This window comes from Melanerpes formicivorus, unplaced genomic scaffold (genome assembly GCF_026170545.1).
Source record: "Melanerpes formicivorus ecotype bairdi unplaced genomic scaffold, bMelFor1.0.p_v2 SCAF_22, whole genome shotgun sequence".
In the NCBI taxonomy this organism is placed as follows: Eukaryota; Metazoa; Chordata; class Aves; order Piciformes; family Picidae; genus Melanerpes; species Melanerpes formicivorus.
In genome coordinates, this window is record NW_027142374.1 from 3,932,437 (window position 1) to 3,945,376 (window position 12,940).

General features: G+C 62.1%; 1 protein-coding gene across 1 annotated transcript; it reads left to right on the top strand.

Moving 5' to 3' along the window:
* The first annotated feature begins 311 nt into the window (after window positions 1–311).
* On the top strand, window positions 312–4,877 carry UTP14A (UTP14A small subunit processome component). Its single transcript, XM_068151880.1, has 14 exons — window positions 312–420; window positions 740–810; window positions 1,052–1,116; window positions 1,214–1,356; window positions 1,462–1,617; window positions 1,725–1,844; window positions 1,925–2,019; window positions 2,129–2,252; window positions 2,340–2,417; window positions 2,813–3,167; window positions 3,253–3,674; window positions 3,748–3,935; window positions 4,038–4,137; window positions 4,441–4,877. Exons 1-14 carry the CDS (start codon window positions 361–363, stop codon window positions 4,702–4,704), a joined length of 2,241 nt encoding a protein of 746 aa, XP_068007981.1. The 5' UTR covers window positions 312–360; the 3' UTR covers window positions 4,705–4,877.
* Window positions 4,878–12,940: the final 8,063 nt, after the last annotated feature.

Sequence of the window (12,940 nt, forward strand, 5' to 3'; positions counted from 1 at the left end):
GCGGAGCTCGGCACGTGGCCGGGGGCGGGGCGCGGTTCCCTTTCTCCCCTCCCTTCGCCCGCATTTGGGGTCCGCACACCCGTGTCCGCTCAGTTTTGCACTCCGGGAGCCCGGCTGCGGGTGCAGGGACTCCACTCCGCTGCACGGCCCGTTCGGGCAGCCCCGACGCTCTCCTGCTGCTGGGCCGGGGCGCCGCCCATCCTCCGCCCTCCCGGCCCCGCTGCCACGGCAACCGTGACGTCATGCGGGGCGGGCGGAAGCGCGGCGGCAGGCAGGGCGGAAGCGACGCGCTTTACGGCACGCTGCGCGAGGGGGGCGGCGCCGATTGGTGCTCTTCGCGCACCCAGCGTGTGCGGCGCGATGGCGGAGGACTGGTTGGGCGTGGAGGCGGCCGTGAGTGCCAGTGAGGGCGAGGATGAGGTGAGCTGAGCTAGGCAGGGCTTCCCTGGCTGTCCCCGCCGCTGCAGGCAGAGCTCTGGGCGCTCTCCCGGCCCGTGCGTCCCGGACCGGCAGCGGTGGAAGGCGGTCGGTCTGCCCGGGGGATACTGGGGCCTGGCCGGCGGACGCCTGAGCAGGTGTGGGCCATGGCTCGGTGCGAGGCCAGGCGGTGCCGGAGAACTGAGGAGCAAGCACCGGTTCTGATATTCGTTGGTGGATGTACCCGCGCCCGTGCGTTTCACCTGCTCGGCTTCTCAGTCCCATCCGAGCCGCACTCAGTAACCGTGTATTCGTGTGCCAGGGGCAGGAGGACGATGAGCGGAGGCATCAGCGGCTCCTGGAGGCGGTCAGCTCCCTCTCGGGACGGCGGCGGTAAGTGTGGGGGGGGTGACTGAGGGGCTTCTGTGGCTCATTCCTGGAGCTCCTGCAGCAGCCACGCTGCGATTCCTCCCCGTTCCCCGGGAGTCCTTTGAAAAGGGGTGGGTGGGAGGCTGCTCGGTTCTCTGCCCAGGAGCTCCAGCTTTTCTTCCTCTGTTGTGGCAGAGGCAGGTTGGGAGAGAAGCAAACTAGGGAAGACACGAGAACCCTTTTGGTTTGTTTTCTTCTTTCTCAGGCGGAAGCTGGCAGAGCGCACAGAGGCGAGCGTGCAGGTGTCCGAGTTCAATGTCAGCTGCAAAGGTGAGGTCCTGGGCAGACCCTCTGCTCTCTGACAGATCAGGATATGCAGTGCCTGTGGGCTGAATGGGGCTGTTCTGATGTGTGGCACCTTGCTTAGGTGCTGGTGAGAAGCTGGTTCTGTCTGAGCTCCTGAAGCCCATCAAACCCAAATCCGCCCTGGGCAGTGTGAAGAAAGAGCTGAGCAGAGTAAAGCAGAAGAAGGCAGTGGAGCTGCCCCTCAGTAAAGAGGAGGCGAAAAGGGTGAGTGGCTATGAGCAAGCCACAGAGCTGAGTCTCTGGGTGCCCCTTGACTCTTCTTTGAGCCTTTCTCTGCTCATCCCTCTCCTGTCTCGCTCCTGCCTGCAGGTTGTGAGGGAAGCTGCCTACGTCACGACCTCGAAAGACGTGGGCAAGTGGCAGGAGGTGGTTCTGCAGAACCGGCGGGCAGAGCAGCTGGTGTTCCCCCTGAAGCAGGAGATTGCTACCGTCATGCCCCTGGAGCAGGTGGCATCAGCGTGGAAGGTGCGTGTGCCAGGGGCATTGGAACGTTCTGGGGGAGCAGCTCGTACCCTAGTCCTCGCAGCTCTCATGCTCATCATGCTCTTGCCGTGTTCCTCCTCTCCCACCAGGCCCGCACTCCCCTGGAGCAGGAGATCTTTGGCTTGCTCCACAGGACGAAGCAGCCCATCACAGACCCGCTCCTGACGCCAGAAGAGACTGCCTCGCTGCAGGCAATGAGCCTGGAGGAGGTGAGCTCTTCCCCCTGGCCGTGCCCTGCCCCTGGTGGCCTCTTCCTTAGCAGCTGCCCTCACCCAGCTCTCCCTGGCAGGCTCGGCAGCGGCGGGCGGAGCTGCAGAAGGCTCGGGCTTTGCAGTCCTACTATGAAGCCAAGGCTCGTCGGGAGAAGAGGATCAAGAGCAAGAAGTAAGGCTGTGCTGTGGTGGTGGGAAGGGCTGAGTCCCATCTTTGGCATCCCCAAAGGCCTCCCCAGCACCACAAGGTCCCCCTCACTGACTCTGCCCTGTGGCTGTAGGTACCATCGTGTGCTGAAGAAAAGCAAGAGGCGCAAAGCCTTGAAGGAGTTTGAGCAGCTGCACAAGTCAGACCCCAAGGCTGCCTTGGCCAAGCTGGAGGAGCTGGAGCAGCTTAGGATGCAGGTGCTCCTCTTGTGCCTCTCCTCCTCCCTGGGAAGGCCCCACGGGTGAAGGTGTCTTTCCTGATGCTTCTCTTCCTTTCACCCCCAGGAGCGGATGAGTCTCAAGCACCAAAACAAGGGGAAATGGGCACGTTCCAGGGCCATCATCGCCAAGTATGACATGGAGGTGAGATCCCAGGGTCACAGCAGGGTCTGGGTGGGGAGGGACCTCTAACAGTCATCTAGTCCATCCCCTCTGCAGTCAGCAGCAACATCTGCAACTTGAGCAGGTTGCTCAGAGCCTTTGCCTTGTGTCTTCTCACTTCTCTGGGCAACCTGGGCCAGTCTCTCAGCACCCTCAGTGTCAAGCATTTTTCCCTTCTCTCCAGTCTGAATCTCCCTCTGAGTGCAAACCATCACACCTTGTCCTGTCACAGTAGGTCTGGGTACAGAGACCCCAGCTATCTCAGGAACCCCACTGATAGATGGAAAGGCCACTAGAGGGTCTCCAGTCTGGGTTGTGGAAGCTGAGGTGGGGCAGGGAAGATGGAAGTGTTGTTTCTGACATCTGGATTCCCCCAGGCCCGTAAGGCCATGCAGGAGCAGCTGGCCAAGAACAAGGAGCTGATGCAGAAGGTGCAGGTGGAGCTGCCTGAGGAGGAGCCAGCAGATGTCCCTGAGGACCTCCCATCCCTGCCCATTCCCACTAGTACCAGCGGAGCCAATCCTTGGATGCTGGGTAAGCCCAGCAACCCAGCCCAGGAGCCTGAGGTGCAGGAGGGGCCTGGAGACATGGAGGTGTCTGGTGCTGTGGAGCACAAGGAGGAGATGGAGGAAGAGGAGGAGGAGGAGATGTCAGAGGAAGAAGCTCTGCTGCAGGACTTCGAGCAGAAGCGGCAGGCACGGCAGCAGCGGGCAGGGAGCCCTGAGGAGCAAGGTGAGGAGGCTGCTGCCTGGTTTCATGCAGCTCTGCTCTGTCCCTGCTCCTGGGTGACTTTATTGCTTTTTCTCTCAACACGTAGGTGCTGATGAGACAGAGGCAGTTCTTGAACAGCCAGGGGCCAGCCCTGTCCACCCTGTCTGTGCTGAGGGGGAGCAGGTGAGCACTGCAGGAGGTGAGGAGCAGGCCCAGGAGGAGGAGATCTTGCTGTCAGAGCAGCTAGAACGGGTGCAGACCCTGGAGGATGTGGAGGCTTTGGCCTCCAAGGAGCATGTGGAAGAGCAGGAGATGCTGGTGGCCCCAAGGATGGAGAAGCCAGCAGCCACCAGAGCAAAGAAGCGAGTGCAGCAGCAGGAGGACAGCCGAGCTGGGGACAAACATGCCAAGAACCCACCAGCCAAGAAGAAGAAGAAGAAGAAGAAGATGATCAGCCTGCAGGCTGTGCTGTCAGGGAAGGCCCAGGACGTCCAGTGCCCCACTATGCCGGTGGTCGTGGAGGAGGAGGTGAGCAGGACAGGCCTGTCCTTGGTCCTGGGGTGGGCTTCAGGACAGGGTGATGACTCACTTTCCCTTCCAGGATGGTGGCACAGACCAAAGAAGGGTGATCACAGAGGCCTTTGCCGGGGACGATGTGGTCGCCGACTTCCGTCGGGAGAAGCGCAAGGCAGAGGAGGAGGCGAAGCCGCAGCCGCTCAGCCTGGTGCTGCCGGGCTGGGGCGAGTGGGGAGGCACCGGGCTGAGGCCCAGCGCCAAGAAAACCAAGAAGTGAGTGCAGGAAAGCTGTGGCAGTGCCCCTCAGTCTGGCTGTGGTAGGTTGAAATTTCCCCCCCCCCCCGACTGCCCCCTGAGCACCCATCTGTCCCGCAGGTTCCTGCTGAAGCCACCGCCAGCACCTCCCAGGAAGGACCAGCACTTGCCCCACGTCATCCTGAGTGAGAAGCGCAACATCCATGCAGCAGCACATCAGGTGGGTGCCCTGTGGGCTCTGCCAGCGCTCCAGCGCCCAGGCTGGCCTACACCCTGCCCCAGATTCCTGCCCCTGCTGCCTGCCTGTTACCCCTACCCAAAGCGTCCCCCTTGGGCAGCCCAGAGGCCAGCAGAGAGGAGGAGGAGGACTTGGCAGGGGTGCTCCCCTCATGGCTGATGCCACTGTGCCAGGCTCGGGCTCTGCCAGGAGCAGGGATGGAGTGAGGTGCTGGGCAGGGGCTGGAATCAGTGGGAGTGTGGGATGAGGGCAGGGCCTCACCACCAGGCTGCTGTGTGCCCCCAGGTGAGCGAGCTGCCCTTCCCCTTCGAGAGGCACCAGCAGTTCGAGCAGAGCATCCGCACGCCGCTGGGCTCCACCTGGAACACCCAGCGAGCCTTCCAGAAGCTGACAGCCCCCCGGGTCATCACCCGGGCAGGACACATCATCCAGCCCATCTCTGCTGAGGATCTGCCCAGCACACCCACCACAGCGGGCACCGGGGCCAAGCCAGGGCTGGAGGCGGTGCCCAGGGAGCCACAGCAGCCTTTCAACCACCTGCGCAAGTGAGCGCAGGAGCTCTGTGTCCCAGGGCATTGGACTGGAGGAACTGGGAGGAGCTTCTGGTTCTGGCTCCTACCTTCCACTACTTCCTTCCCCCAATAAAACTCCAGGGCTGCCCTGTCTCCATGGCTGCCCAGGGACGAGGCAGGCCTAGGAGGGTGGCACTGGGCTGGAGCAGCTGCTGGTGCTCCCTCAGGGCTGTTTCACCTGCCTCAGGGCTTTCACTTTCACCTTCCCTTTTTGATGTGCAACACTCGGGAACATTGGGCGCTGGTGAGGCCACACCTTGGGTACTGGGGTTGGTTCTGCGCCAGTCACTCCAAGGAGGATGTTGAGGGGCTGGAGAGGGCCCAGAGAAGGGCAGGGAAGCTGGTGAAGGGGCGGGAGAGCAGGGCTGGTGAGGAGCAGCTGAAGGAACTGGGGTTGTTCAGCCTGGAGAAAAGGAGGCTCAGGGGAGACCTTCTGACTCTCTACAACTCTCTGAAAGGACAAGGAATGGCGTCCAGTTGCTCCAGAGGAGGTTTAGGTTGGGCAGGAGGAACACTTTCTTCCTCTTGAGGAGTGTCAAGGCCTGGCCCAGGCTGCCCAGGGAAGTGGTGGAGCCTCCATTCCTGGAGGGATTTCAAAGCCATGGAGCTGTGGTACTGAGGGACATGGTTTGGTGGTGACCTGGCACTGCTGGGTCAGTGGTCAGACTCCATGATCTCAGAGGTCTCTTCCACTCCCACCTATTCCATGATTCTATACCTTACCTAAATACCTTTGATCTTGGCTGAAGGAGTTTTCTCATAGCTTCACCATGGGGTGTTGCTTCTCAGGTCCACCACCAGCTCCCACTAACTTCTGCCCTAACTCTCATACCCCCTAGGAGCTGGAAAAGGGCTCTGAGGGTGCCAGGTCTGCAGTGGGTGCTGCTGTTCTCCCCACAGTGGGAGCTGGCTCTGCCCCTTTGCACCCTCACTGCCCTCTTCCTGCTGCTACCCCCTGCCCCCAGTCCCTGAAGTGGGTGAGGTGCCAGAGCCTGAGGAGAAGCAGGAGTGGGCACTGCCTCTCGCCCCCTGGGTACTCTGTTCCTGCCAGACAGAGGGAAGGAGCTGGAGCCAGATCCCTTGGGCCAGGGCTGCCTCCTCCCACATTGGCACCGCACCCACTCTCACCCCAAACCCAGATAGGGCCCTTCTGCTCAGGGTGCTGGCACCTTTCCCAGGGAGGTGGGAGCTGTGTGCCCTGCCCATGCCAGGGCCCCGCCTGGGGGTGTCGCAGGCTCTTCATCTGCTCCCCGGGCACCCCAAGCTGTGCTCACTCCCAGCCTAGGGGTTACGGGGGGGGAGGGGCTGCGGGCGGGGCCGTGGGGGCTTTGAGAGAAACAACAACGAAAAAGCAGAGGAAGCGGCAGCGTTTCCGAGCCGAGACCAGCCCCTCGCTGGGCTGGTGGCCCCCGCTCATGGCCCAGCCTCCGACCGCCCCTGCCTGCCCTGGAGCCGTGGGAAACCTTCGCCCCCGGCCCCCGGCGCTGTCCCGGGAGGGGTCTTGTTTGTTTTGGTCTCAGCCCTAGTGCCCCCGGCGCTGGGGATATGCGCAGCCCCTCTGCCCACACCTCCACCTGCCCTCTGACGGCCCTGGGCACAGCCGGTTCCCCACGGCACCGCTGTCCTTGTCCCTCTCTGAGCGGGGGGGCCTCCCTCGTCTGCCAAACCCTGGGCTCTGCCTGTCTGCTTCAGCCCTGGGGCGGTGCCTGACTGGGTGCAATGGGGCGTCCTGGCACCCAGACCAGCTCGCCCAGCTCCCAGCCCTGGGCTGGGAAGGGTGTTGGGCTGAAGACCCACCATAAGTCAGAGCAGAGCTGGCCTCGGGCTGTTTGTCTGCAAGAAGGGGGAGCCCCGCGCACCCCTGTGCTCTCTCTTCCTATGTTTGACTCACCCCGCGGCAAAGAATTGTCTTACGCTGCCCCAGATGCTCCCTACCAAGGCTGGGGTGATGATGGCACCAGGGCAGATCGTTCACGGGGTGCAGATCCTGCAGAGGACCGAGGCCACCAGATCCTGAAGCAGCTGAGGTCTCGCTGGAGCCAGTGGGTTTGCAGCTGTCACAGGCGGGGACCACCTGAAGCAGTGGGTGTGACCTGCTGTATTGTGTCCCCTCGGTCTGCAGGCTGCCCCACGCTAAGTTTGGGCTGGTGGGTGGCATTGCATGCAGCTGATGCTCGCCAGCTGGGAGAACTGGATGTGCCTCATCCTGTGAGCAAGGGCAGTGCTGGGCTGGGCTTGAACTGGGGCTCCCAGTAGCTAGAGATGCTTCAAAAATAAACACAAAAAGCATCGGTGTGGGCTGCTAAGGGCGAGCTGGGCGGGGGGCAGACCCAGGGGGGTCACTGGTGGTGCTGGGCTGGCCCCTCCAGGCTGCCGGACCAGCTGCTCTAGAGCTGCTGTTGTCCCTCGGAGTTGCCTGCAGGACCAAAATTGCTGGGCGTGGGGACGTCAGCGCTCGGAGGTTTCATTAAAAACCAGTTCCAGGTCTGCGAAGCCCTGCAGGAATGGGGTATGCTGCCCGGGGTGGGGGGGAAACGAGGAGCTGTGGCTGGGGGGGGGCCCTGGCAGAAGGGTTTGTTGCTGTTTAGTGGAGCAGGAATGGTCTGGGGATACCCTGGCGCGGAGCGAGCATCGCCTCGGGCTGGAGACCAGCTCCCCATGGGGACTGATCCGAGCCTGATCCGTGCCCTCCCCGTGGCATGCTCCAGCCTGGCAGCGCAGCAGCTTGGCCGCACAAGGTGTGAGTCGGTGGGCAGCGGGTGCTGCAGTGCCAGGAGAAGACCCCCCCCCCCGCCCCCCAGGCAAGCAGCGGTGGGAGCGCGCACGGCTTCCCACGGCCGCGCCAGCCACGCGTCCCTGGAGAGAGCGGCGAGCGGCTGCAGTTTGCTCTTACTGGCCTACTTTCCGGGCTACGTCAAAGCCCGGCTTACAGAGCCGGCAGCCGCGGCGAGGGCGGCCGAGCTGCTCCCGGTGCCAGCAGGGAACGATGGTTAATCCCAGCCCAGAGCTCCCACCGTCAGCAGAGCCCAGCCTGGGCAGCACCCACGAGTGGCACACCCCGGAGGAGCTGGCAGCGGTTGTGGCGGGGCTGTGCCTCTCCCCATGCGGTGTGGCTGGGCTTGGTGCTGTTCCAAGAAGGTGGCACAGCCATTGGTGGTGTCCCTTAGAGCCACCCCAGAGCGGGGACCTGGCTGAGGAGAGCTGATGGCTGAGCCCACGGAGCTGCTGGTGCGGCAGGAGTCCTGCACCCACTGTCCTGGAGAGCAGCAGGAGCTGAATGAAGGAAAAAGGCAGATTTAAAACCAACAAACAAAGCCTTTTGCTGTTGAGGTTGGGGCGGGGGGGTGGGGAGAAGCTGCTTGGAGTTTTTTTTTGTTTGTTTGTCTGTTGTGGGGTTGTTGGTTTTTTTCCTATGCAGGCTATAAATAACCTGTGAAATATTTCGTCTGGGCTTTTTCTGAGGGTGAGACCTCAGCCCTCCAGCTTCCCATGCTGCAGGACCTGAGTGTGGACACCAGGGACATCCTAGGGCCCCCCAGCTGTCAGCGGGGTCCTGCACCCTCGGTCAGTGGCACTGGAGGTTGTTGGTAACCCTAAATACCTCTGGCCCCTACGGCACAGGAAATGCACGCCCTAGAATGGACCGGGCTGAGTCCTCGGTTGGGAGAGGGGGTGAGCCCCGCAGACCCACCCGTGGCACCGTGCAGAGAGGATGGGGCAGGGGAGGCAAGCTTTGTGATGGTATTTTGGGCACAGAACTGTCCCCAGTTCCCTGTCCTTCCTGTGCCTGTGCCAGGGATAGAGGTGGCTACGCTCTGTCCCTTGTTCCTCTGGCAGCCTTTGGCCTCGGGGTGGATCCATCTCCCTTCCATCACCCCGCAGCCAGGGGTGCCCCAGGCACACCCAACCCTCCCGCCGTGGGCAGCCGGTGCCCGGCCGGCGCATCCCGGCCTGCCCAGCCGCGTTTCCGTGGAGATGGCATCTCCCGAGCCCGCACAGCCTGAGCGGGAGGGTTTCCATGGAGATGCCGGATCCAGCACGGCACAACCTGAGCAGATCTCCGCCGAGATGCCGTAGCCGGGACCCTCGCACCCGCAGTGGGGCTATTCCCCGGGTATTGGGTGGTCAGGGCCCATGGTGGCTCCCAGGGTGGCAGATGGTGGCACTCAACTGTTTCCCACTCCGAGCAGGGTGGTGGGTGCTGAGATATGAGCAGCTGCCAGCTTTGAAGAGTTGCTGGAGCTGGAACAGATGCCAGCCTTGTCACCCGTCTGGGGTGGGCACCCGTTTGGGTCATGCTGTTATATTCTGGGTCTCCTGGAGGTGACAGGTCGCTGTCTGTCCCCAGCTGCCTGAGGAGAAGAGGAAGAACCCATGGCCCTCTGACGACTTTGTCCTAGCTGCCACCTTGCAGCTGCTGGGCACATTTGGGCCACGGAAAGATGCCAGGGTCATCAGGCAGGGAGGGGGCACAGGCAGGGAGGGGGCACAGGGAAGGATTCCAGAGGCACCAGGCAGGGAGTGGGGCACAGAGAAGGGTGCCAAGGACACCAGGCAGGGAGGGGGGCACTGCACCGGATCCCTACACTGGGACAAACACCTCAGCCAAGCCCCAAACCAGCAGTACCCCAGGGCAGAGAGCCCCTGGCAGGACTGTCAGATTCGCAGCACCGAAAGCTCCCGGGGGGCCCCAGAGGGGCAGGTCTGGGGCGGTGCCGGAGGTGAACGGAGGTAGGACAGACAAACAGGCACGGGCAGGGTGCGTGTTCCCGGGCCGCTGCTCAGGAGCAGTCCCGACCGTTGGCAGCGGCGGCGGAGCTCGCAGCGGATACTCACCGGGGGCCGGCGGACGCGGATCGGGAAGCGCCGCTGGGATACGCTCGGTGCCCGCGGGGGACACGGGGACGACCCAGCCCCCGCCGTCCTTCCCCGCCTCCGCCCCCTCTGTGCCCCGCAACCCCGCCGCCTCCGCTCCCGGCCCGACCTTCCCCCGCTGCCCCGAGCCAAGGCCGGCCCCGAGCTGCCGCCGCTTGTCCCCGCGTCCACCTCGGCCCGGCGTGGAAGGGGTTGCGACTGGAGGCCGGGGGCGATGCCCGCGGCTGGACACCAGTGGCCGCTTCAGCCTTCTGCTCCCGGGGGCTGCAGGGGCCCCCCCGCCCCCAGCTCGGTCGCCCCCAGCTCTGTCGCCCCCGGGGCTTTCAGCGTCTCCCAGCTCGGGCCGGCAGCGGCGGCGGACGCCGCGCTGACACCGTCTCTTTGTCTCCGGTCACAACCGGGAGCCCTCGGCGGCTCCGACACCGGACCTGGGGGTCGGGCCTGCAGATGGACAGGAGTGGAGCCGGGGGGGGGTGGGGTGGGATGAGGACGGACAGTAACGGAGGCGGAGGTGGGGGTGAGGATGGACAGTAATAGAGCCGGGGGAGCTGGAGACGGACGGTAACGGAGCCGGAGGGTAGCAGGCAGAGGCAGGCCCGGTTCTGCATGCCTCGAGCCGCTCCCCGGAGCCTCGGGAAAGGGCTGGAACTGAGCCAGGGCTCCCTGCGGGGACCCCTCCGACCCTGCTAGACTCCCGCTTCTTGCTCCCCTGGCACTCCAGCTCAGCTCATCCTCCTCCCCTCTATCACTGCCCGAGCTGCCAGCTTTGCCCCCAGGCACAGCAGGGTTTCCCCTCCTACTCCCTGTTCCAGTCATCCCAGCGTTCTCCCAGCCCAGGGCTTCTGCTGGAGACACTAAGGGGGAGAGCAGCAGAGCCCAAGCTGCACCCCTCACCTAGGCAATGTGTCATTTCTCCACACCTCCATCCAGTTCCAAGAACCCCTCCATGGGGAGGAAGATGCCAGCTCCCTGTGGTGCCCATGGGAGGTCCAAGGTGAAGCAGCCCAAAGCCTCAATCATGAAACCCCCTTTCCAACATAGAAGCAGCATCAGTTTTGCCCCAGTGGGCCAAAATTCAACCTCTGAGGAGGTGGGACTCCATCACATGTCCTTCCATAGTCCCTGCTGTAAGCCCCTTTGGGGAGCTGAGGGAAGAGGGGTGACACAGCAAAACGATGGGCAGCAGCCTGCCACACTGTGTCCCCAGCAGGATTTGTGGCCTTCCTCTTGTGCAGGCAGAGGAAGGCAGCTGCCTCAGCAACGTTGGCACCTTTTATCTGCACCTTTAAACATGCTGCAGAAGTGTTTGTTGTCAGGCTGTGGAGAACCCATGGAAAGTGGGGAGACAAGTTCTGCAGTTAGAGCTGACACCTCTCATCACCAGTTAAATCCCAGGGGAGGTGTTTGCCCACCATGGATGGAGTAGCACAGAGGCTCCTTCTTCAGAGCAAAAGGAAAAGCCCCAAGAAACCCAGCAAGAGTCCACCAGAGTCTGTGCCAGTGAACACCTGTCCTAAAAGGAAACCCCCTCCTTAGCCTCAGGGCCGGTTTCATGGCCACAACCCCATCTTCCCAGTGCTGGCCAAGCTCTGAAGCTGGTAAGTCCAGTGCAGGACCCCCCTGGTTCATGGTGTGGACAGTTAATCATGGCAGAGAATCAGGGAATAGTTTAGGTTGAAGGGATCTTTAAAGACCAGCTAGTCCAACTCCCCTGCAGTCAGCAGGGACATCTGCAAGCAGTGCAGGTTGCTCAGAGCCACAAACGTCCTGACCTGCATGGGTGCCAGGGATGGGGCACCTCCCACCTTTCTGAGCAACTTGGGCCAGGCTCTTACCACTCAGTGCCAACCACTTCTTCCTTCTCTTCAGCCTGAATCTCCCTCTTTTAGTTTAAGACATCACCCCTTGTCCTGTCACAAAAGGCCCTGCTCAAAACATTGTCCCCATCATCACATCAGGCATGAGATGTCACCTCCGTCACTCTTCTCATGGCTTCAGGAGCTACAGCTCTTACTGCCAACAGCTTCTACCATGCTTGTAAAGGAAGAAGGCTCTTGAAAAATCCTGCTGAACCAGAGACATCTGTTTGCATCTCCTGGCCCATCAGTGCATCTGGAGAGGGATGGGCAGAGAGACCAAAATGGTACCCAGAGGAGGTTGAGGTCTCCCCGTGGGTGAGCAGGTGGTGAGCAGAGCATGCTGTGTACCAAACCCAGCAGCAACATCAGCTGCAGGCCAGGTCAGACATGACACCTCCAGCATCAATGACCCAGGGGACCACAGCAGGCAGGGATCACACAGCCCTTTCATCCAGTGACTTCCCTGAGCACTTGGAGGGCACTTGGGTGCCGTCAGACCTGTGGAAGTTGGCAGAGTCCTGCTGCCCAGGCAAGCAGTGAGGAGCGGAACACCAAGGCAGGGCAGCAACCAGGGGCAGCCAGGTTCCCAGGAGATGTGTCCTTGGGATGGAGCCTTCAGCTCCACCCATGGCCAAGCCCTTTTCTGTTGGGAGGTCACTGGCCAGTGTCCCTAGTTGTGCTTTCACGGTGCCCGTCAATGGATGACCCATGTTGGCCTCACTGCAGGTGAGTCAATGGCTGGTGAGGTTTAATCATGCTCCTCCTTCCCCAGACTTCCCCAGAGCTGGAAGCTCAGCACCCCAGGATGTTTCAGCACCACGTTGTACACCTCTGGAAGCAAGCTGTGCTCCTGTGAAGGTGCCCAACCCTTGCTGGGGTCTGGTTAACCCAGGCGGAAGCAGAGCATGGTTGCAGGGGGTGACGGTGGGATGGAGCATTCCCAGGTGCCATTCCTGCAGGGATGGGGTGAGGCTGGCTGCAGGGTGAGGCTGGCACTCAAATTGCCTGGTTTTAATTGCACCAGGATGCAAATAAGGCAGGTCCTGATGCAGCCAGGGCAGGATATGGGCTGCTGGAGGGCCATGTCAGCCTGGCTTCCATTGCCCCAAACAGCTCTGAGCCCCGGCTGTGCCATGGGTGGGCTGCAGGCAATGGGCAGAAGGCAATTGTGGAGAAGAGTTCCCTTCTCCCAGCATGCCTGGGCTCAGTCCTTGCCCTCTGCTTTCCCCTGGCTTTTACCCTGGCATTTCACCTCTGCAGGGACCAAACATTGCTAAATCCACACATCCAGCATCATCCTGCTGCATCCCCATGCCCTGAACTGCTCCTGGAGGCCACCCCAAAGGGACAAGGAGCTGTATCCTGCCCAAGGCTGCTGCGGCCTTCTGAACAAATTCCAGAGCTTGGCCCTTTGGGAAGTGTAAGGGTTGGACCTGATGATCCCAATGGGCACCTCCAAGCCAAACCATGATTCCATGA